The following is a 25,689-nucleotide window of genomic DNA, read 5'->3' on the forward strand; positions in this document are numbered from 1 at the left end:
TGCAGCAGATGACTCACCCTGAAAAGTTTCCTATTTGTGTGGAATGAGGATTTTTCAGTTTCTAGCTTAAGTTTGCTTTGGTTTGCTTTTAAGTCTGCTTCAGCTGTACAGAAAGAGGGAGGAATTTTTTTATTTTTTTTTTATAAGGATGATGTTCCTGGATTCTGGTTGGGAGTTCTATCTTATCCACCTCTCACTTGTATAGTAGGAATCTTATAAAAGTGAAACTCCACTCCGTACTAGCTGTTTTTCTCCCCTCATCTAGGGCCTTGTTGTTACTAACGAGTTGGAGGGTTTGCTACCCTGACTTCTTGGATTCTCTTCTCCAGTGAATAGCTCCTGTATGCCTGCGTCTAATGCCACTCTTAAGCTTTCTAAGCAGCAGCAGCATGAAATTAACATGACCGATCATTTTACTGCTTCCCATAGGGATCTGAATAGCACCAACGAAATCAATACGTGGCTGATTTCACTATGATCCAATTTAGCAAAGTTATGAAAAGAGTAGCAATGAAGTTGACTGAAGAGTATGTTACATAAATTTACTGTTGGTTCACATCTGTAAGGTTATAGGCACAACCATGTAGGTCCCTCATTCGCCACTGAAGAATGGATTTTTCAATACTTGCCAATCTAGTCCAATATTTTGCTAGTTCTACTCAGTCAAAATTTAGTAGCATGCTTTGTAAATACACCATTCAAATGAAAGGTAGAATTATAGGAAATTATCCATGTAATCTATTATATTGAACAGAAAAACCTGAAACCTGAGAAGTGCCATGTCTGGCTCAGGACAGTGGATACTACAGAAAACCAGTGTAGTATTCATAATACTCAAGTCAGGTTTTCCCAGTAGCAGGTAGTGCTGATAGAATGCTCAACCACTTTTAAGGAGCCAAGTATATTCAGGTAGTCTAACCAAAGTACTTTTCATAAATACTGCAGTCAGCCCTGCATTTAGGGACTCTGCTTGGTCCCTCATATAAAAACCATTTCTTTTTGATAGGCACCATTCGTTCAATCTATAAGCAATCTAAAACCAAATTAAATCTGGATATAACTATGTTGTGAAAAAAATCTGTATGCAATGTAACTACTTTATACAATGCCAAGAATTCAAGTACAGGTGTACTGTTTTTTAAAACAGATTGTCCCTGTTTACTGGTATCTGAACTATTGGTTAATATTTAAGAGACCTGAATCAATATACAAGTTTTTTAAAAAAGCAAAACTGTCTTTGGATTGACCAGGTTATGTAGCAGTACAGGTTAGCAACAGACGCTAATAATATTCCACTAATGACTTGAAGAAGCCATTATGCTTTCATTATAAGAGTTAAAGTTCACATTTCAGTTCTGCTAGGAGAATAGAGTACGTACAAACACATAGGAGGGCCATAACCTCTCTCTAATAGTGGCTTTACTTTTAGAGACCTTGCTTCTGTAGCATTAAAGGTCAGTGAGAACATCTGTTTGAAGCAATGGTAATGTGGAGCTCTCCTGTGGTGCTAGTCTGGACTCTGTACCACAACACACATGCCACAGGGAGCCTAAACAGTAGTAAAGGAGCAATACTAAACTCACCCATGCAGGTTAACATCCAAGAGGAGGTGGTGGTGTTTTTTAAACCAAGGAAAAGACATCCCTGAATTGCATAGTTAAAGCGAATCATGGTGAAGCAATGTCTTAGTTTTGCTTGGTTATTGGATAAATGGCAAGGGATGGCACATGCAGCAGGTGGAAAGTAGGCAGAGAACATTCTAATGACCTTTGGTTCCAAATATTTTTGACAGTCCCAGTTCCATGTCAAATTGGAGGTAAACTGTAAGCTGCACAACTCCTGACTCTGGGCCATTCTCTTGCATCAGCACCCATTTATCTCTCTAACTGATCAGCCACACAGCAACGGATATCAGTTAACTATTGTTTGAAACAGTGCTGTGCTCTTAACATCCCTCCTGCCCTTTAGTTTATCAAGTATCTGGTCACTTCCCACAAGATAGCTAATTTTACAGCTTCCCAACAAAGCGGATCCTAGGGACAATAGTAAACCAATAAGAAAGGCTATTCATGTGATAGGTTGGATATGGGCATCCTAACAAAATAAAGTTTTTATAGTTATGTCACTTGTAGAATATAATTCCTTAACTTTTATTTCTCCTTGTATTTCCCTCTCCAATATGTTTGTCAGCTGATCTCTTCAGATAATTCTACACCCAAATCTTGACCACATATTTCATCCCATTCATTACTCCTTTTTCATTCAGGTAGAGTACTAGCTCCCTTAGAAACAAGGGCCTCCTTCTTTTGGTGATGGATAGGTTCTTTATCATCAAGTGCATGTTCACTGATGCCCACACTATTGGTTTCTGTGGCCAATCTGGTTGGAAGCATCCCATGCAGCCTCTCAAAAACAAAGTCAGTTTATCTGATTACTTGCTGCACCTTCATACGTGTTTTCCTGCCACAGAGCAGTAACCCTCCTATAGCCTGCTTTATGCAAGGCAGACATGTGGATAATATAAGTCAGACTGAATGAGATCTAGCATGGATGCCCTGTTCACTTACTTCACTTTTCTTTTCCCTCAAAACAGGTGTACTGCTTTGGCTTCTCTAAAAGCTGTAGTAGTTCAATTCTGCAACTCCCAATGTTCAGGTATAGATACTAAGGCAAGTGCTGCTTCCAGCAAAGGATTACAAAATTTATACCAGTCCATGTCCTTTAAGCTCATTAGCCAAGACAGCAGCCTGAGATAGCAGTTCTCAAAACACAAGTGTACAGAGTGGAGGTCTCATCAAGTGGCAGTGTGTATCCTGGGATATCTAATTACAGTAATAGGAAGGAGTATCTTAACCATTACAGGAGTATTGTTAGGGAAAAATGACAGGGATTATCAGACTTGTGCGTGGAAGACTAGACTTTGTTTTATGAGATGGTGTGCGGTGGGGGAGGAGGGGGTTGTTTATGACTACACGGTCACAGTACATTTCCAAGTGATGTCAGTGGGATGTTTGTTTGCACAAAGATCAATAGGTGAAGTGTGGCATCCCTGATTCAGTACTTTAGCATCATTTACTGGGAAGACTGCTCTCCTGGGAAACACCATTATTTTTCTTCTTTCTTTCTTTTCCTACCCCACGTTTGAGTCTTCACTCCTTTCTTCCCCCCAGCACTTCCCAATTCCCGGACCCATGGGTTTTACCCAAATGCTTCCTCATTCCATCCACAAAAACAATGAAATAACTTTTTAAATGTCAAAAGGCTAATACTTTAGAGTCAACATCTTAGGGAGCTTAATTGGAGAGAAAATAAAGGGAAGTTGACATACCTCCCTTGTTTCAAGCTGCCTGCAAAGTTGGAGAAAGCAGTACAACAGTTAAACTGGATTCATAGTTTTAGTGTTTTCTTTGCAACAAGCTCTAGGAACTTGCTGCACCCCTGCAGATTCTAAATACACCACACAGGCAAAAAAAAATCCATTCAGTGGGCTAGGTGTTTGGCACAGTTTCATCCCTGTGACAGACTAGGTCAAAAGTGTCTGACTTGGTTGCTAGCAGAAGTGGCATATGATTCAGTGTCACCAATCATCAAGCATCTGATACATGGGCTCAAACCAAGATTTTAGTTTGAGGCATAGTCTGCCCTAGATTTTTTTAGAGGTCCAGATCGTGCAACTGCCAGTGAATGGGGGATGGTCAACACCATTTTACAGAATTTTTTTTGTGCTGTAAAAATTGTTAGTTCTTAGATCTGCAAACACTTCCTATGAATCATCTTTTACAATGTGTATTTTGGAAAAATAAATCCATACCTAAGCAATGACTCTTTAATGAATTCTCAACACTGGTTAGGAGTGTAAAGTGCAGGATGGGTGGCATAATGATGTTTGCTTAAAAGAGTACTATTTGTGCAAACAAAAAGGATATCAAGTTAACGTCAAGAAAAAGTCCACCTAGAAGTCTGATCGCTGACTTTTTATGGCAAGTTTACCCTTGAACAATAAAAGTGTTTTCTTGGCACACATTGTAGCAGATATGAATAGCAAGAAATTTGGAGGATTCAGTTTTGAGTGTAGCTAGATAGCAATGAACTCTTGTAAGTCTGGCAAGTACAATCTTTTTCCTCATCTTTCCGCATGAAGGAACTGAACTGATTAGGAAATGCTTAAATTTGATCATTAAATTAGGGATTTTCTTTTGTTTTAATTCCGACTTATTCTATCAAATGTCATAATATAACTCAAGAGACAAAGCGGGGGAGGTGAAATCTTTTATTGGACCCAGTTCTATTGGTGAAAGACAAGATTTCAAGCGCAATAGGGCTCTTCTTCAGGTCTGGTAAGAAGAAGAGCTCTGTGGCACTTGAATCTTGTCTCTTTCACCAACAGAAGTTGGTCCAATAAAAGATATTCCTTCACCCACGTTGTTTCTCTCATATTCTGCAACCAACACCGCTATAGCAACACCACAAACAATAATAAAACTCATAATTTTTGTCCACTTCTGAAGGAAAGTTTAAATTAATACCTTCTGCAGTGGCCTCTCTTGCCTGCTGTTGGTTAACTGTTTCTGACTGCTGCTCAAGTTCAAAGATCCTTGCCAGCAGTCCCATGACATATGCCTCTCGCTGCTGGTCATATACCAGCCACTGCTGGTTTTTCTCCAGAGCCTTCATGCATGGGGAAAAAAACAGTATTAGTCACATTTTTAGAACATTACCATCCCATTTTCTTTCCACTACTCAAAAATACAGCCAAGGAAAGCTAGTTAATTTCTAGTCTGCAAGATCTAGTAACTTTTTTGCATTGAGTAATTTCAATTTGATATTTACATCTCTGCTGTCTGTCATATGGAAAAGGTTCAGAGTTTGTTGAAGATCTTAACATTATAGTTTTCCACCGTTTGAATTTATATACATCTGTACTGCTAGTACAGATTAGTTTGTCTCTTGGAGTAGAAAAGGCTGCTTAAAACCAGGGACTAAGGAGTTAATTTAAAATGGACTTAATTTAAGAATGATTAACTAATACTTTTTGGAAAGACTGATTTAAATAATGGTCTCTGAGGACAGAATAAACCAAAGCTGAAGTTTATCAAGTCGTTTTTGAAACAATGTTCCACTTAATAAAAAAAAAAAGAAGTTTGCAAAAAGGAGAACTCTGGATTTTTCAGGCGGTAATATATAAAATGCACCTTGTCTAATCAGTCCCCAAACATTCAGGAAGTATTTTCCTTGTGGAGGAAGATACAAATGAAAAATTAGTAGTAAATTAAAAGCTGAGCATATTTCAAGACTCTTGCTAACAGCAGAAGGCTACTCACAGATTTAACTATGGAAAGAGTAGTTTTATTTCCATAATGTAAATTGAGATCCCCAAACATTTCATGTTATCAGATCACATCAAATGATCCATATATATCAACATCTCCAATCTTCAAGGTGTCACCTCTCTGCCATAGATTTAACAATACGGATTTAATGAAAATTGTATTTGCTTTTTGATGCACTAAATATTGATATGCAACATCTCCCATTTACTAATTTCTTTAAGTGAAAAGTCTGTACTGTAAATATTGCAATATAGGATGAAGAACAAGAGTACTGAAACTACAGGATGCAAGTTTCCCTACTTGTACATCTCCCCTGCCATAAGAACATTTTCTCCACTTGCATAAGTATCTCCCACAGAAGCTGGTTTGCCAATACTTAGACCAAAGTTTTCTATGGAATACTCCTGAGGGACTTCTGTGCCAAAAAATTAAAAATTCTGCTAAAAAAAATGCGCACAATATTTTAAAATTCTGCATATTTTATTTGTTAGATAAATGTGGAGGCTCCAGCATGGCAGTGGGGAGCACAAACAACCGGCTGCATGAAGGTGGGAGATCACAGAATTTAACTAATATAATATTTAGAAGGGTGTGTTAATACAACTCAGTTGTCTAGGTCCTAAGCTTGTATCGATCAGCTGCTTGTTGGCAATATTGTAAAGATACCTATATACAAAATTCTCCAAACGAATTTAAATAGATGATGTAATCTTCCAAGATTAAGCTAGCTAAGGTAAACTGCTATAGCCAGTACAGATGAGTTTCCCTGTCAAGATCAGCCAAGTGTTACTTATTTTATAGTGCAGTTCATATCAATGCATATTAAATGTTAAAAGGTGAAGTTTAATGTGTGCATGACTTTATTTCAATATGTAAAGATTGTAAAAATAGTTAAAAGGGTGTGTGCACCACTACTGACTCTAAGATCTCAGATAAGACATCCTGGGAAAGGCCAAATGTTTTAACTCCAGTATGGTTTGGAAGTGCCAAATGAAGTCATAACAGACATGGTACTACACCTATTTTACTGTTTTAGACAGTAGCAATAGCACAGTGATTTTGGGGGGGTGAGAAGGGTACAAACTTACCTCCATTTTATTCATGGGGAGGGAGTGAAAAAAACCCAACAGATTAAATAATTTGCCTAAGACCATATGAGCCAGTAGCAGAGCCAATTTCTTGCTTTTAACCCAGTACTCAAACTTAGGGACAACATAAGCAATGTGGTCTTGGTTAATGGGTTTTTGCTGCCCTAACCATCTCTGAACAAAAGAACACTTTCAACTACTAGGTTTTGACTCTTATTTAAAGTGCTTCCACTCCTCACCACCCTTCATAACGTGCAACATTCCAGACTAGAATGTTTCCAAGGACCCGTCAGAAGGACCCATCCTATGAATTTCAAGCAAGTTTGTCTTTGCATTGTGAGAAGGCAATGATTTTCTTAGTTCCTTTGTAAAGGATCACTTATAACTTGTTTTTTTTTAAAATGCGCTCAGAGCTATTTTCTGATGGGTGCTCTTATATGCCTGGATTTCTTTATTTAAAGAAAGAGAAATTTTGTAAGGGTTTGTTCTGCTCTCCTATTGATGTATTTTGGGCAGGCCTGAAATCAACACTAAATGTGCTCAGGCTCTCTGTTTTTCCCTTTGTGCTCCTGGTGGCCTACTGCCTCTTTGTTTTCAGCTTTGGTGCGGCTCTTATAGGCAAGTACCCACTGATGAGGCCTGGAAAGAACACATGTGAGCAGTGGCATCCTAACAGTACAGGAAACCTGAAATATAATTGCACCACAAAACTAGTGAAACTGACTATACACATAATGTTGTCAAAGGCACAAAGTAAAACTGAAAAAATAGCACACTGTTCTTATGCTTTGCAGTCACAATAGCCTTAAGGGTTATTTTTTAACAACTGTGGGTTTGATATTTTCAGATAGAAATAGGTCTTTCAATTTCCATTTCAAGTATGCTATGTATTGTTTACATTGTCATGCATGGAGACACTTACAATAGTGAATATACATGTAGAATGTTAATAAGGAAACTTACATCTTTCAATTGTTTTTCAACTTCATTAAGATTACTTGGTGACGCAATGCAGTTCATTACAGCTTTCTGCAGACAAAGAAGAATGCGTTCATCTGTATTTCCTCTAGAAAAGTGTATTCTCAACTAATCTTATAGTCTTGTAAGAAAGAAGCGCTTACCGTCAGAGTTAAAAACCAAAACACATGTAATTCTGATATCAAGAGTATTTCTTTGGGCATCCTCATATCACCACAAGTTGTTCCAAGTATCATATATTTTGATTCACCTTCTTGAATTTGGCTGCAAATGGATCTAATTTCTGTGGTGGAATACTAGTTTCACAGATTTTAAGACCAGAACAGACCATTATCTAGTCTGGTCTCCTACAAAATGCAGGCCATAGAATTTTGCTTCAGTTCCTTCCTCAAGCCCATAACTTCTGGTTGAGCTAGTACATATTTTAGAAAAACATCCAATCTTTGTTTCTGTGGCACTGCTGTATTGTGCTGTAGCTTCTGGTAAGTTAAGAAAATTGAGGGTTTAAGTTTAATATGGAAGTCAATAAGTCAGTAAAGTGTTTCTTGTTATTAAGCTGAATTTTGCTCTGCTGTAAAGTTGTCAATATCTTGCAGACTTTTACTTATAATACCGATCTGTTGGGGGAAGGTGGAGGTTTCAATAGCTATGTAGTGGCTTTAAAACACATTGGAAGGCATAGGAGCCAGTATGGGATTGTGGGAATGAGAGGGAAGAAAGGCAAGGGAGGATGTACATAATTAGCTAGGTGTTTCTGTAAAAATGTTCAAATAGCATTGACTTTTAAAGTGTCTGAGAGTTTCAGGGCTAAGACCCAACTATAATAACCAGCAGAAGTTTCAGAGTTTATAGGCATCACTGCATTAGTTTACACTGTTCATATTTTGAAGAACCTTCCAATTCATGTGTGCTAGAAGCTATTTTTTTAAAAAAGGTACAGGGGAGATTGTCAGAGCAAAATATGTGAGGACACCTAAGTCCCATTTGTGTCTTTAAAAAGTCTACCTCTAGATTCTGCAGCACATTTCTGCAACAAAGAATACATTTTGGGACAAATTCTGCAGCCATGGAATGTGAGAGTTTGAATGAAAGTATTAGAACTTTTATAAGCTATTCTGTGTACATGAAGCATAAACTTTAAATCCTGAATACTTGTTACAGATGTATTTTGATTAAAAACTTCTCATTTCCATAAATATTAGAACTCAGTATCTATGATGTCTAGGAAAAAATTAGGAAACGCTTGTGTCCAATGTTATACATGCTACTCTTACACCACCTAGCATTTGTAAGAGGCATTACAATATACATTTTCAAGCTTGTGAAGACATCCAATCAAAAAGTCTAAGTTTACCTTTTTTGCACTTCATTTATTAATGACAATTTGAAAGAAGACTACTTCTATTCATACAAAGTTATTTTGGTAATCAGCCTGCTCCACAGATAAAACAATCCCATGTTTTGGCAACAATTGCTTCTGTGGTAGTCCGTTTCCATTCAGAATAACCAGCCAAGAACATGTAGGATACAGTTTTACGATTACTGACAGGAAATGTCATCTAATAGGTGGGGTATTATTCCACTCTTATCTGCCCCCTCATACTTTACGTTTAAGATTATGTAAGTAGGAATCCTTCTGATAACTGACAGCTAAATCTGTCTCTCAGCTGTGTCTATGCAGGAAAGCTAGCACAGATTAGCAACAGAATAATTCTTGGGGCTCTGGTACAGCTTTAAAGACACTAAAAACTGGTTGTTTTGTGGACCACAAAGATTCTTTGCCCTAGCTCTCCAACTGATGTTTACTTTGGATTTACCATCCTCAGCAGGTCAGGTTTGTTATTAAATAGGATAGCTCTTTACAGAGACAAAGTCTATAGCTAGTTATTTCCATTGAAGATTTATGCTGTGCTTATTTGTAGTATGAATTCTTTAAACAAGACCAATTGAAAAATAGTATCTTCCCTGCAGGCAGCCAGAAAATGTCACCTTCTTCTTTCTATCCTTCCCATTTTGTTGCAGAAACGCTAACTAGAATTTAACACTGAAACCAGAGATATTTGGATCCATTGTCACGTTCTCCAGAAGAAAGGAAGCAGGCTGCTGCATCTAACCAAAAGCATTCAGGCTGTGTACTTACCCCTAAGAGTATCAAATTGCAGCAGCCCAGACTAGAAGGCATGAAGATATAGGTCTGTAGCCAGGTTATGTACAAGCTACTGGCCAGCTGTGGATTGAAAGCTGCATTTATGGAAGCAGTGGCCAAGTGTTCAGTGAGGAGTCCATAAAGATCTCAAAACTATGAACTGTGCTAGGGAAGGGCAGGTTTCCTCAATAGACTGTCATGCTAAGATAATGATTAGTATTCAAAATACTATTTTTCTTCCCACCTATCTTGCTCTGATTCAGATTAAACTAGTTACTTTCATCCAGGAGCTGATCTCAGTTAGGCCCAGGAATAGCTGCCAGTGGTATTTTTACTCTGGAAGCAAATGAGACATGGGCACAGTCAGTGTCTTGCTGGCACCTGAGAACATGGTGGGTATGTCTGCACTGCAATGTGAGCCCAGGGTTAGTGAGACTCAAGTCAGCAGATGCTGGGTTAGAGAATCCAAGGTTTAAGCATCTACACTGATTGTTAACCCTATGTTAAGAATTTTCTCTCCTGGGCTCGAACCTGGGGCTCTGGTGTCCACACTGCAGCAAGCAAACCCGAGTCAAACCAATCATATCTGACTCCCAAGCACCCTCCCAAGACGTGGCCACTCTAGGCCTTTGACCATGGTTTAATGCAGGAAAACTTGACTGTCCACTCTGCACATTACAGAAAGCTTGAACAGCCTGCCAACACATCCTGCCCAGCAGTCCTTTTGGTCTGTGCACTCCCAGCTACCAGAGCCAGCAATGTGGAGGGGAGACCTTTTGAAAACTCCTCTTGTTTGGCTTTCACTCCAGTGTCAGGAAACAGGCAGAGCTTCTGAGAGACACTGATGGACATTTTGGTGGTGTTTTCTGATCAACAAAAGGCATCAGACAGAGCTTATCATGGAGGACGACAACACCACAGACATGGTAGACTTGAACTGGCTGATGCTTCTCATGACAGTCAATACAGCCGCTGACACCTCTGATGTAGGCTGGTGCTTCTGGAGTAGGGCCACAAGCACAGACTGATGGGATCACAGTCATGCATACCTGGGATGACCAGCACTGGGTCTAGAACTTTCACATGAAGAAAGCTACATTTCTGGAGCTTTGTGAGCAGCTTGCCCTAAACCTCCAGTGTAAAGATATGAATGACGGCAGCGATTAGTCCAGACGCGACTTACCATAACTGCCTGGAAGCTGGCTACCCGACTGCTACAGGTTGTAAAGCAGAGGTTTCTAAGGCAATCAAGCATATGGTTTAAGCCAAGGTGGCAGGCATAAAATATATTCCTGAAGTAATTGCTGGCTTTGAGAGAATGGGGTTTCCGCACTGCGCTGGGGCCACTGATGGGACTCACGTGCCCATGGTTTGAGGTTTATGTATTTGTGCTCCTTGAGGAGGGCAAAGGCTTAGTGGAAGGAGGAGAACAGTACCTTTATGAATGTGCTTGGGTGTGGATGGGGCTCATTGATTGTGTGTGGGTGGGAGGTGATTGCCTTGCAATGTACTTATGAATGACAGGGACACTTGTCAAATGAGGGTAGGAGGATCAATTCACAGTATGGATTGATGTAGACAATTGTATTGAGGAATTGTGTTTGCATACAAATGCTTAATTATCCCATATCACATGTTTACCTGTATTATTTTAAATACACACTGTATAAAGTGATGCAGTGATAATAAAAACTTTCTTGATAAAATAAAAAGCTTATTTATGAATATGTATTAGAAAAGTACAATGTTAACCCATTGCCAAGCAGGCCAGCTGCCATTAACACACTAAGACACCAGTCTCTCTCACGCAGAAAAGTGCTTGAACAAGTTCAAAGAGAAAAGCTATGTATAAGACAGAAACCCCCTACCATAGCATGTCCCCTGCCCCCCGGTTGTCCTTTCCCTTCTATTCCTGTTTGCTGCATGCTTGGTGCCAAGGAGTGGAGGTATCCAGTATAGGGGATCAATCTGGAGGGCTGCATGGGGCAAAGTTGCCCAGTCCAGCTACTCATGAGGCCCAACTGTATGGGCCACATGGAGTTTTTCCAAGCTGTTTCTGGATTGCATCACAAGATAGCACGCAAGGGACTGAGGCTGTGATGTGGGTGATTCAGCAGGAGTCTGTTGTCTTGCAGCCATTAGTGATATCTGCAGCTCAAACAGTTCGTTCTGCTGAGCTCTGTCCTCCTCTCTTAGCTGCTGTTCCTGGAACTGTGAAGCAAGTGCCTGCTCGTTCACTGAAGCCCTGTTCTCAAGCTGTGCAGCAAGTGAGAGCCTTTCCTCAAGACTCTCTGCCTTTAGTACTGGACCTGCTTCGCGGCTCTGTCCAGAACTTCAACCATCAGTTCATCACAGAAATGCTTCCTCTTGGAATGATCTGTGTAGTTACACTGGCCCAGACTTCTGCTGCAGTGTTGGCGAGCTGTAGAAGTACTGAAGCCAGTAGACGTCAGGGGGCCTGGAAAAGCACAAGCCACAGAGGGTTACTGTCTCAAATAGTTCAGTGCAGGAGCACAGAAAAAAATCCTTGTAGAATTTCAAGGACATAAAATGCTACTTTTTCAAACTGAAACTTCAGTATATTGATAGAGGGATATGCCAGACCACAGAGCTCCCATGGACACTGCCTGGTTAATCTCAGTGAAAAGCAGAGAGACAATGGTAAATTAAAAATCCAAAGCTGTTTTTTGTTTTCTAAAAAAATTGCAGAACTCCTGGGTTGTGGAGAGGGGAGAGAGACAAAAGGTGCCATCAATGGCCATGCTACAAAAGCTTTTGCTATAATTTCCGACCCTCCACATTTTGGAGGACGTAACAGGTTTTGTGGTGCCCAACTGTCAAAGGGAGAGGTTATTCCAAGCTGCTGATGGGAAACCTGTATGCAAGCAAAGCATTCCACCATTGATGTGCTGTTCAGTCACTATATGAGTGGAATGGGCAGGTCAGCTACTGAGATGGCCCTGTAAAATACGTCCTTCCCCGCAATACGACTACCTATCTGGAGTTCCTGCATCAGGAAACCTGTGCAGCTATCAGCACCCAGGATTGCGTCAGAATCCATGAGGGAATCAATAGGATGATTCATTAACTTCCACATGGCTGTATGCAAAACACGCAGAACTCCACAGCCATCCTCCTTGACCATCCCCGCCACATTTCTGGACAAAATTTCAAACACTAGTTGAATTTGGCACAAATGGTTGTGTCACTTGCAGACTGCATGACATGTCCACATACCTACCTTAAACTGAAATGGACTAGATTTGTAAATGGAACACATTTCCACTCACCCACCAGTTCACTGTTTTCCTTGAGTGATTATAGGTGTGGCATTTAAGGCTATTATTTTTAAGAAACAGGAATACCTTAGGAAAACTGCTTTCAGATAGAGGTTCACTTTGAAGGCATTTTTATTGTTTGCATTTCCCTGTTGCTATTTTGAACTCCACATGGTGGGAGGTGGGGAAGCCCAGCTGCTGGTGGCATACTACCTGCCCTTAGCAGTCAGATGTTATTAACTGGGGCTTCTAATAGCTTTTGCATTGGTTCATAGAACAGAAAACTCTCCCATTACCGTATTAAACATTAAAATGGAACCAGAAACTTACCAGGCTCAGGAGCATCTTCTGTCCCTTCTGTGTCTGATACAGGCTTCCATAGCAGGCTGTTTCTCCCGGGGGGGGGGGGGGGGGAGAAGAAGGAGGAATCAAACAGCTTCTCTGAGTATGATCCCAGGATGCGCTGTTGCAGCTCAAAGCCTCCTCTGGGATCGGTTTCAGCAACAGAGTCACTTCACTGTCCTCACTTGACACCTGCTGCTGCCCCCCATCTGTCCCCATGCTGGATTCTGGGGCCGGCAGGGCACCATCCTGGTTGACCAGGTCATCATGCACCACCATTGGCTCGGTGGTCAGCACAGTGCCCAGCACCCACTCAAACTCATCATGAATTGGGCATGATGTTGGCGAGTTGCTCAAGGTGTGGTTCTGGTTCCTGGTTTTCCAATACTCCATTGTGAGCTGCTTAGTCCACTCCCTGCACTGGTCTCCGGTCTGGTAAATTTGCAACTTTGCCAGCTTCTTTGCTATTTGTTGGTATGTGTGGTCACCACTGCTATTTTAAAGTCCACTGTTTTGCTGGTTTCACACCAGAGATTTACCAAAATCTGACTGTGCTCCTGTGATCATGAAGCAGCATGCTTTCCAAGGACTTGTGTTCAGTCTCCACTGCAAACACAGAAGGCTCTCTGATGGTGACTTTGCAGCTTGGTGTTCAGAAGACAATGGGAAGGTTAAACACTGACTCACTCAGCTGCTGCACCAAACCAAGGGGAGCGGCTTCTGTTTCCCTGGAGTCGACTGGAGATTCTTAGGATAGAGAGGACAAAGGAAGTTGGCCCCTGGGATTGTGGGATACTTCTGGTGGACTCCAAGAACCCAAGGTGGGGGGCTGAGTCTAAATTGCAAAGCAACAGGGCTCTAACCCTGGGTCCCGGCTTGACTGGGGCTCAAACCCTCCAGCCCTGCAGTGTCCTAGAACCTTAGGCCCAAGCCAGAGAGGTGTGTGTCTAGAACTGAAGGGTGGTTTAGTCTCAAGCCTGGGCTCAGGCTTACACTGCAGTGTAGACATACATTTCCCTCCACCAATAACTTCATGTGGAGGTTAAATAGGATGGGGGTAAAGAGTGGGGCTTTGTGGACCACAAGTGAGTGACCCAGAGGCAGGGAAACTGCACTGTTCTCTTGGGAAACAGTGGAAAGATTCCAAACATTTATTGGTTAACCTCTGCTCTATAGCATGCTCTGACAGACTTATCAAATGAGATCTAGTAACAGCATGACTAGCTTCTGAGAATATTTTCGACTGACCTAACTCAAGGTATTAATTACGGACTTCAGACTGTTCAGAAACAAGATTTTGATACCATCACTAAATTTGGAAGACAAGAGATTACTAGAATGGTTATTGAATTTTTAGGCTATTCTGAACTGACTTTTTGTTCAGTTAACTTGGATTTTTCTTGCCTTGGTAGAACGCTTTTCCTCCAGCCTGCTTAAGAAATGTTGCTTTATAATATTAGGGAGCCCACACTAAGTTCAGGGGCAAATTCAGAGTGGTACTGCATCAGAAAGACAGGATATTTATGATAGTGTATTATTCAGAACAAAGCTTCCTTCTTTGAAATAAAGAGTTGGGATTCATATTTGTCTTTTCTTTCTTAAGGATCTGGCACAAGCCAAGTTACTAGAAGTTATTCAGCTAAAACCATGCAAATTTAGGGTGATCAGTGCCATCTATTGAACAAGAGTGGGGGGGTGGTGGTCTTTCTATCCCCATTCCCACCAAGACTCAGAAAGAGCACGCTGACAATGTTTATAGCTAAGTTTTGCCAACTGAGTGTACGTGCACCCCTCCTACTTTGTATCCATGCTTTTCAGAAAGTGCAGAACTAACAAATGGAAACAAATGCCTTTATAAAAGCAGGCAGTCTCCTTGTATCTGAACACACTATAGTTATTAACCATTCTAAAAGTAATAAGCAACTCACCCTTGCATCCTGCTATCCACAACTCTAAAGGGAAGGAGAAAGAACTGGCCCTTAGCATTGTAGCCTATAGGAGTAACCTGTTTGCTTGTACGTATGTGTGTAATAGGTTTATAGATTTGTATTAAAGTAAGTTTGGCTGTAATGCAAGGGACCTACAGGCTACATTCTGTATGTTGAGCTAAGGCAAAGTTAGCATATCTACATCTGGGACCTTTGACCCAGATAGCAAGTTAACACCCACACACGTCTGAGACCTTTCACCTAGACAGACAGATAATGGTAAAATGGCATAGGGGATTTCCAAGTCTATACCCACAAACTTAACTGGTACACCACAAGGAGAACCGGAGAACAAAAACAACGTGTGAATGATCTAATGCCATTAAAATGTATGTACATACTAGCTTATGGAGTAAGTGTACCCTAACATTTTTATGGGTGAGGAATGAAGTTTGGGTATAGGAGGAAGAATTTCAGCCACTTGTGCCCTATAAAAGAGGTGACCCACCTTGCTAAAGAAATCTACTTACGACAATGACTATTAGTAGGCTGTACTTGTTTTTCTTAAACTTTCTAAATTCCAGGGGGACTAGGTTAAACTTGGTTTCCCTAAGCTTTTGTTCTTAGTTGTGTTTATTAGGTTTTAATTTTAAATTTAAGTTAATTAAGTAAACTAAGTTAGCTTTGATAGCTCTTAGCTCTAGCTTTTTCTAAGCGCTGCACCTCTCACTCAAAAATTGAGAAACCTGAACTGTTAGAGGCGAGGCTGGTCCTGTGTCTCTCACCACAAGGTTATCAAGGAAGGGTGTGAGTATATTAACTGAAGCTTTGTAGCATATATTACCATAATACCATATGTATCTTTTAAATAGCAGTAATACAATTGTAACTGACTATTTTACCATTTAATTACTACTTCATTTATTTTAATAAAAAAAGTCTCTAAGGCTATATCTGTCTCAGTGTGAGCTTCCTGTCATACACCCGAAGGCCCTTTGTAAATTCTGTGGAACCTGATTTGGGACAAGAACTTTTATCTTCTGTTCAAACAAATTGGTGAGCCTAAAACCCATATTATCCAAATTAATATTAAACACCCTAAATCAGGCAACAGCATAAGATTTTCAAAGGTAATTACCAGGCCTAATACAGAGCATTAATCACAACCCGGATCCCGTTTTCAAACTGAACGTGGATACATTAACACAAAAATTCCACTCTTCAAGGTGGAGACAAGAGTTAAATCTCCCAAATCCATGAGAGAGACGACTGCCGTGTCACCATAACTCTGACCTGGGGAAGGGGGTACCTTTAAGAAGTCCCCCAGGGACCCAGAAGCACACTGTTTTACTGGAATTGAGGGATCAGTTTTGTTGGTTTGTGAAAGGAATATGGCTAAAGTTGGGAAGAAAAGAAATAATGTTAAGTATTAATACATGAAGTAAGGCTTGAAAACAAGAATTCAGAGCTTGGCTACACTTGCGAGTTAGAGCGCATTAAAGCGTCCCTGGTCGCCCTAGCTCACTACCCATCCACACTGGCAAGGCATGTAGAGCGCTCTGACTCCACGGCTAGAGTGCTCCTGGTACTCCACCTCGGCAAGAAGATTAACGCTTGCTGCGTCTTGGCTGAAACACCCAAGTGTCAGTGTGAATGAGGGGTTGCATTACTGCACTCTGATCAGCCTCCGGAAATGTCCCATAATCCCCTTAAGTCAAGTGGCCACTCTTGTCATTGTTTTTGAATTGCTGCAGGAATGCGGCTATGCCCTTTGAAAGCGCCATTTCTGACAGTCAGCTGCTTATCTGCTCCGAGACAGCAAGCATTAGTGTGGAATGCTTGCGGGGGGGGGGGGGGGGGGGGTCTGCTGCTGTCTGAACTTACAAGACAGCATGCTGACATGCTCTCACCCCCCAAAACCCACTTTCTCCCCCCACATACACACAATACACTCCCTGTCATACTCCACCCCACCCCCCCATTTGAAAAGCACGTTGCAGTCACTTGCATGCTGGGATAGCTGCCCATAATGCACCGCTCCCAGTGCCACTGCAAGTGCCGCAAATGTGGCCACACCAGTGCGCTTAAAGCTGTCAGTGTGGACAGAATGCAGCACTTTCCCTACTGCACTCTACGAAGTCTGGTTTAACTCAAAGCGCTCTACGTTTGCAAGTGTAGCCATGCCTTAAGTGTTGCTGGAGAGGAGAGAAGGGGAGTTACTTTAGGAGGCTTCATCAGAAGTGCAGATTGCGTGCCCCGCATTGGAATGAACACTGCAGGATGGGAGGAAGACATTATCTCCCTAGTGCCAAGGTTAGATTTTCAGCAGAGTGGGGCTTTGCTTGGAGGAGGGGGAAAATGAACCACTTATCCCAACAAGTTACATAGGAAGGAGTGAATAATTTGAAAAACGGAGTGAACCTCAGAGAGTTGACTGGAAGAGAGTAGACTGAGATAGAAGGTTGCACCTTGTGTATGTGAAGCCCATAAAGTCAATGATTGATTGTGGAAGGTCTAGACTTCTTTCACAACCCTAGTGGAGTGACAGTGGTACAAGAGAGAAGGAGCAATAGCTAGTTTTATGAACAATTGGTTAAGGAGAGGACTTGTCTCCTGGGAAGGGTGAACAGAGTTTTGAAGTGAGAGAGGGCCTTGGATTCAGAGAGGGATTGTTATTGAATCTGCTTAAGCATTTCTTGTCTTGGCAAGTCAAAGGATGCAGGACCTTAAGACACAGTTACCACATTTTCCTCCTCTCCTCACCACCTTCATCTCAAATATATTTTTACCAACGGATTGAACTGTTAGAGTGTATAAAGCATGGATGTTTAAGCCCTAGTAGTTCTTACAGTACTGTAGTCACTTGTAAAGCACAGGGGAGGTGATGGCAGCACAGAAAGCAAGCAGATAAAACAATTTCAGATCCTATATCAGACTACCTGAGCTATAAGTGATTTACACTTAGAAAAGGTGGGATTCATTTTCCCACTTTCCCCAGCACGCAGCTTCTCCAGTTTGTGGAAATTTTGATAATACAATGTCATTGGAAATGGGTCAAGTTGGGCATCATTCAAAAGCCCTTTCCCCCACAAATACAATGGTACCAAACATGACAAACCTAGAATAATTATGTAGGTACAGACTCAAGGAAGTGTCTTAAAAAAAAGTTTAATTATACTTTAAACAGAGGCATGTCAACATGCAGCCCTCACAAACTTAAATCATAGCCCTCGACTGACAGTAATGTTTTATCTGTTAATGCTCCGAACATACCTGATTATTTTTTTTAACGTTACAGATTACTGTAAATGGAAGGGGAGCTTCAGGCTGATTTGCCATCAGCAGCAAAAAAAAGAAGCAGTTCAGTGGTATTGATTATCAACTTTGTTATAAAGAGTTATGAGGCACTGGTTAAGATGTCACGATCCAGCCAGAATTACTGGAATCCATCTGCAAACGGTATGCACGTAGTTATAGTACATAACATAATTGATGTCTTTTTTGAAAAGCATATTAAACGGTTTGAAGTCATTTCCCAAAGGTTAGAGGACTTGCAATACCAATTACACACATCCAGTGTACATTCTACTCTGTGACCTTTTGTGCACAATAGAGAGCTGCAGTATCACAGAATGGATGAAGCAATTTGATGAGGCTGACTCAGCAACAAAGCCAACTTTTGGGATCGCATGTCAATATATGAAGTTGGTTGATTGTTTGAAACTTTTTAAAGTGATTTGTCAGGACTGTTAATTGGAATTTGCACCATGCAGCAATTTGAGCTGGGGTTGCTCAGTCCGTCTGGCCCGCAGGGCTGGGGCCCAGGTCAGTCTCTGCTGCAGGAGAACCAGTTCGAAACCCGCGGGCAGGTGCTTGAAAAGATGAGACAGTTACTGGTGAAGTCATAAATGTATTGGAGGCGGTCATATGCTGAGCTTACCATCTGAAAACATTACAACATTTGCAGACCTACGTGAGTGGACATTTCCAAGAAGCAGATAAACAGAAAAATTGCCACTGACAAAGGTTGCATTTATACCGTTTAGCAAGAGGCCAAATCATCAAGCAATGGAAAGGCTCAGAGATGATCAAGCACAACCAAAACTACTGTCCCTTACTGGGCATGGCTAGGGCTTGAAGGATGGCCTCATCACACCAGTTGTGTGTGAAATACGATGCGCTTCAAAATCATCTAATGAATGAATGTTTCCAGGCCTACATGTCAAGGACAGTTTCCCAAGGATTACCAAAAAAAGTTGATTTTTAAACATCTCTCTCAAATAAATAAAATTGTACATATTGGCAAATGATAGCTATATAATTATTCTAGGGTTGTCACATTTGGTACCATTGTGTTCATGGGAGAAGGATATCATTCAAAAACCCTAACTCGACCCATTTCTGGCAGCACTGTGTTATCAACATTTCCACCAACCAGAGGAGCTGGGGAGGATGACAGCAAGTCCTCCTGGCCAGTGTTGCAGAGGGTGACATCACTGAATGTATGATTCTGTAGATTTTTACAAATCTAATTACACCTCCATTACCTTTCTAGCACTAACTTGCCCACTGAATGAAATTTTACTATGTTACTCTCCCAAATTACAGAAGCTCAGTGAGAGGAGAGCCAAGGTGACTGTCATCTTTGTGGCACTGGGATTCCAGCATGCTCAAACAGACCCTGATCCATGTCTCAATTATGACAGTCCCCCCTGACTGCCCTATGAATTTCAGCTCCAGCAGTTGCAGCATCCACGACAGCCACAGCCCCTCACTCTCTCTGATACCTTCAGCCACACACTCTGCACCAGCGCTTGTGGCAAGGATCTCGCAGGTCAGCCAGCGTAGGCTGACTTGCTCAAAGCCACTGCTGGGGAACAATTCATCTAGATATGGGGTTTATAGGGACCTTTCTAAGCTGCTATGGCAGCATGAAGAACTGCTTGAAAGGGGAGAATCCCTCAGACAGTAACTAGCTGGATTACTCCATTTACTGCTATACACAGTGTTCATACTGGCCACTGTCTCTCTTTATATCTTACGCTGTAGTACTGTCATAAGACCTTTCAGAAAAAGGAAAGTAGTATATCAGTGCATCTTGCTGCAGAGTGGATTTCAGTGCTTAACAAAAAAAAAGAATTCTAAAGTAAGCTTATAAATGATTAGAGTATTATTCAACACATACCTGGGATAATTGGAAGGTGCTGGCACGGTTTTCGAGTTCAGAGCATCTTGCAGTAACTGTAGATAAATTATGCTTCAAACGGTCCATCTCTTCTGACAGGGAATTAAGTAGTTGTTCTCTCCTCTCTGCTTCCTTTGTTTTCTCTTCAAGTTGACCAAGTAGTGAAGTGACATCACTACTTTTATTTCTGGTTTTAAGCTTGTCTTTTAGGCTTTGGATTTCTTTTTCCTTCTCCTCAAGTCGACAGATATATTTTTCCTTTTCAGTTTCAAGGGCAAGTATTTTCTACATGGAGCAAAACAAGAGCATAGATAAGCCAATAAAAATCACTGCACAGAAATGTGATGGAAAGTCCCCAAGAGTCCAAACTGATACTCACTTCTGAATGTTGAAAGACCCATTTTTAGTCAGTTGGGAATATTCGTTTTACTCTAACTAGAGAATGCTACAGAGGTTACCTGAAACATTTATCACATATGCAATAATTTGAGTCTCAAAAATATTAGTGTTACCACTCAAGACAAGCTAGAATATAATTACAGAATGTGAACACACACACACTAATTGAGTCTACGGTGGATGTAACCATGGAAATGATATAAGCAACAAAAATCTCATTGGCTTGGTAGGTACCTATACTGCCATTCAAGTTGAAAAAAGTATTCTTCCAGATTTATATAAATTTGGACACATGTATATCATGAGAACTGCAGGAGTCTGTGGGGATGAAGCATTTTTCTTTGGCACATTTCTTATCACTGCTACTGTATCCAGTATCTTGAGAGACTGAGAAGCTCCTTTTATTTTTAAATTCCACTAAAGCACAATAAGTAGAGCCTTTTCATGTGGCAATTTAGCTTGCCAAAACCCGAACACAAAAACAAGTAGTACCACGACCACCCCCCAAAAAAATGTAAGTGATGTAAGTGAAGAACAGCTGACAGTGTGACCATTAAATCCTGTCTCTAGACAATCTGGTCTTTCAGCTTTAAACTGTTCTTCACTCAACTGTATCTTCCATTACTGATTACTGACATTAAATATTAGAACAGCACTGTAATGGGTTCTACCCTGTCCTTTAATATGTACGTGTGCATCATCTCACTTTTGTACAGGTTTCTGTCCACTAGAGGCAGAGATTCAAGCCCAGATACTTGAAACTATGAAGCCACTGAGGACTGAAGCAGAAGTGGAGAGAGTGTCCAGGAGATGGAATTTAATTTGGCTCACTCAAAGAGTGAAACTGGTGAAGATCACACACAGAGCACCTATTGGGATTGTGTACTTTCACAACAAAAAGGACACCCATTATATTTCAGTCAGAGACATGGTGCCATTGCAGGAGGGACACAGCTTGCAGCTGGTGGACTGTTTCTTCTAGTTCAAGTTAGCAAAGAAGTCTTGAGTGGAGCAGGGAAAGGCTCAATGGAGCCACAAGACTAAAAGGCAAGAAAGAAAAACTTAGCTTAAGTGCTATTTTTGCTACGCACAGCTATTTAAGCTAGTTAATAAAACTGAAATAGAACATCAGGGCAGCAACTGACATCCCCAAATTCCTGCTCTCTGCCTATGGTGGCATAAAGACATTTTATGGCGGTTGAGGCTGCAACCCCTTAGGTGAGTGTGAATGGGAGCACAAGAATACAGACCAGGTGTATGGGCATGCTATCCCGTGAGTTCTCATCTCATTCACCAAGGGTGCTTATATAATCCAAAATAAGGATCTCTGCAGGCAATACTCCAATTACTGACATTTTTAGAATACTGAAACAGCATTAAGACATTACAGGACATGTCTTACTGGCTACTAATTGAGGCCCTTGGCCCCAGGCCTCTGTATTTAACCACTTTGTAAAATAACCTGGAATTTATTAGTGCAGGCACAATTGACAAATACCTAAGAATGGGTGCACCATATTAGGACACTACATTTTAAAAATCTGATTTTAAAGTTACAAGGAGAATAGTTGTTTGTTGAGAAATGCTATCTTATGCAATTACGGCACCACAGAAACAAGCCTGAAAGTCAAAGTGTGCACATTACCTCTAAAAGTCTATTCCTTTCTGTATCTGTCATTTTGCTTTTCCCTTTAATAATTTCCTCCATTGACTTTTTGAGGGCTGCATTCTCCCTTTTATACTTCTCCAACTCAGTCTCAGATTTGGAGTTACTAGACTTGAATCCCCACTTGCCAGAAATTATATCTTTGGTGGCCTTTGATGTCATCCTCCAAGCGATCTGTGAAAACAAACAAAAGAATCATGTATACAACAGTCCCGTCCTGTGTTAAATATTAAAGATTCCAGAGACCTAGCAAAAATATGTCTTTATTCAAGTTTGATAAAGCATGATCTAATGGGTAAAATCCACAACTAAGTCAGATTGTGTTCTATTCCTGCACAGCACAGACTGAATTAATCAGTTTCCCTATTTGCAAAATTGGTTTTCCTATTACCTCCCTTACAAACGTTTGTGCAGTGTCTCAGCATTGGTCTCAGGAGAGGTTCCCAGATACAAGGTACTATAGAATTGCAAAGCATTTTTAATATAAGCTATTTTTAATATGGGTTATCATTGATGGCAGGGCTTGAACACACACACATTCCTAGTGAGAGAGGAACCAAAACACCAGCTTCTGCAAATTAAGCTTCCATTTAATTAAGTTTTTAGTCCTTATGGCTGTAGAGGTAACCTTGCAAATGTGAAATGAATGAGAAGTGAAGTAAAGCTATGGCAGAGACTATCCTTTTGTTCTGTGTTTGTACAGCACCTAGCACAATAGGGTCTTGGTCCCCCAGGTGCTACAGTAATACAAAAATAATACTGCTAATGAGAATAGCTCCAGTACTCTGCACTATTGCTTTGGAAAACTAACCTCAGGAGCAGAGGCTATTTATCCCTTACCCAATCTGATGGGTTTTGGAGTAGCAGAGATCCTCCCTACTCAAAGGAGCCAAGAGTGGGGTGGACAGATAAAAAGTTCCTTCCAGGGATTAGACAGAGGTGGTGCTTCAAGTTTAAGAGTAAGTCAGAGACAAATCCCAAAAGAGAAGTATCAGGGAAAAGTATTCTGAAATACCAGCAGGCCCCTGCTGCTTTTATCTATAGGTAAAAGCAGCAGGGGCTTCTTCTCATCAGGAAGTTGTCCCTGGAGCTAACTGATGGAACCAGACCTTTATCTTTCATAGCTACAAGAGCTGGGCACAAAAAGGTAATTCCATTTAACAGACTGGGTTTTTCTATTTTGAAAGCTGATTTTGTTCTGATACTGATGGAAAACGAAGCATTCCAAAGTTCTCTGTGAAAGGGAACAGAGTGCCACTTCCAACAGAACTCATGGAACATTTCACTTTTTGACTAAGCAGCAAATTCCACTGAAAAGGTGTTTTGTCCAGAATGTTTCTGAAACATTTTTCAAACCCCGCACCTGAAGACCAAAACGGTAGGCACATTCACATTCAGTTACTTCTGCCTCTGGACTTGAACATTTACCAAAGATCTAACTGGAAGACAATCTATTAACCAGAAATTAAAAAGAATAAGAGACATGCCAGCAATCTCCTGGTGAAAAGGTCAATCCGCAACCCTAGCTGCTAGAAAGGAGCTATAATTCCTATCAGCGTCTTGTCTCTAGACTGGTCAGAAGCTTCATAGTTTCTCTTTGTTTTCAACTTGTAGTGCCTTGTCTACAAGATGATTTGTCTGTTTTACAAGGATACACTTGGATCAGTAGTTTCAATAAGATAAGCCCTGGCATCTAGGACACAGGTATTTTTACTACCTTAGACATACAAGGTGGGTGAGATAATAGCTTTTATTGAACCAACTTCTGTTGGTGAGACAAGCTTTTGAGCTTCGCTCTTTGAAAAAAGAGAAGTTGGTCTAATATCTTTTATTGAACCAACCTTGTCTCTCCAATACCCTGGGAGCAGCACAGCTACAATGCTTTACTACCTTGTCAATTAACCCATGATCAGCAGAGCTGCCTACACCACTTCACCGGTGTCAGCTTCAAGACGCACTGCTGAATAAAGGCTAAGATCTTCATGTGGGCGCATCTGGTGTCTAGATACACTCGCAATTTCCCCCTCCGCAGCAGGCTTCCCCAGCTCATCAAGAGGTCCCACCTCGCCAGTGTGTCTGGGGCTGCGCTGGGCACAGCTCCAGCGCTTGCCTCCTCCGATGCGCAGTTTTCGCCACAGGAGAGCGAGTCTGGAGCCGCTGCGCGCGACGCCGAGTGCGGCCGCGGCGAGCCTGAGCGGGGGGCGTTAGGTTTGCTCCAGGAGCAGTGGGCAAGGCCGTCACTAGCTACAGGTCCGTACCCAGGGGGTCGGGGGGGTTTACCTCGACGGAAGCTCGGGGCCGGCGGAACACAGGGAAGCCGGCCGCCCGCCCGCCGGCCGGCCGGCCCCTCCAACGGGAGCAGGGCGGTTCGCTGCGAGTCGACCGGCAGCAGTGCGGGGCCGCGCCGGGAGAGCTCCGGGCTCAGACCACTACGAGCAGGCCCGCAGGGTCGCCAGTACCACCCCCACGCCGCCGGCTCATCCCGACAGCAGCATCAGGACACCCCCCACTTACCTGAGCGGCGGCAACGACCCCCCTATAGCTCCCCTTCCACTCAACCACACCTCCGCTTCCGGGAGTTTGAATCCCGCGGCTCCGGCAACGTCACTTCCGCTCAGGGACCTCACTACCGGAAGCGAGCTACGGGGTCCCGAAGGGGTCAGGCAGTACGGAGAACGGTGTTGAGGGGAGGAGGCTTGGGGTAGGCGGAACAGCAGGGTGGGCGAGGCTGAGGAAAGGAGGCGGGAGGGAAGCGAGGGACTGAGGCGGAAGGAAAAGTGGGGAGGGGCAGGAGTAGCCACGGAAGGAAGAATGGGACGAAGCGATGGGGGAATAAAGGGGAGCAGTGCAGAGAGGGGAGGAAGGGGCTGGGGAACGGAGGGGGGGAAGGGAGCGGGGGAGTCAGGGAAGGCAGTAATCTCCCTTGAGCAGCTCCAGGGTGCCCCGTGTGAATAAAAAAAACATATTATCATATTTGCTCCTTGGAGGTTTAACAAATGCCTATCGCCTTGGCATCTGGGCACTATGTCAGTCTGAAAAATGAATAACTGCGATATAGGAAAGTGATCACCCCTGCTCTGGACCTGACACCTGTGTTTATACACCACCAAGCTGTGGGGAGAAATTTCCGAGTCACCTTCAACATTACAATACAAATAGCAGAAACGGGGTGACAAACTAGGTATCCAACATACTATTTTATGTAAAGGATTTTTAGTGCCATCTTAAATGTCTAGAGTCTGGCTTTGGAGATTTCTCTTTCTAACCCTTAAAACTAGTTTTAAAAATTGCAAACAAACATGTTCCTTTGTACACTGAGATTTCAAATTAAATTTTACTCTGGAGTGAA

General features: G+C 41.8%; 1 protein-coding gene across 3 annotated transcripts in view; it reads right to left on the reverse strand.

Annotated features, from left to right (window-relative positions):
* CEP55 (centrosomal protein 55) overlaps positions 1-24,954 on the reverse strand; it is a 34,512-nt gene extending 9,558 nt beyond the window's left edge. Inside the window, exons 1-5 of one of the 3 annotated variants that reach the window (XM_077821502.1) lie at positions 24,855-24,954; positions 22,320-22,514; positions 20,276-20,560; positions 7,382-7,447; positions 4,527-4,668 (exon numbers count right to left, since the gene is read on the reverse strand). In XM_077821502.1, coding sequence (XP_077677628.1) covers positions 4,527-4,668; positions 7,382-7,447; positions 20,276-20,560; positions 22,320-22,502 — 676 coding nt within the window. In that variant the 5' untranslated portion in view covers positions 22,503-22,514; positions 24,855-24,954. Of the gene's footprint in view, positions 1-4,526; positions 4,669-7,381; positions 7,448-20,275; positions 20,561-22,319; positions 22,515-24,230; positions 24,239-24,620; positions 24,711-24,854 lie in introns of those variants that run through there. The other 2 variants (XM_077821504.1, XM_077821503.1) reach the window with 2 other exon arrangements.
* Between the last annotated feature and the right edge of the window lie 735 nt (positions 24,955-25,689).

The sequence above is a fragment of the Eretmochelys imbricata genome, chromosome 7, assembly GCF_965152235.1.
Source record: "Eretmochelys imbricata isolate rEreImb1 chromosome 7, rEreImb1.hap1, whole genome shotgun sequence".
Lineage (NCBI taxonomy): Eukaryota > Metazoa > Chordata > Testudines > Cheloniidae > Eretmochelys > Eretmochelys imbricata.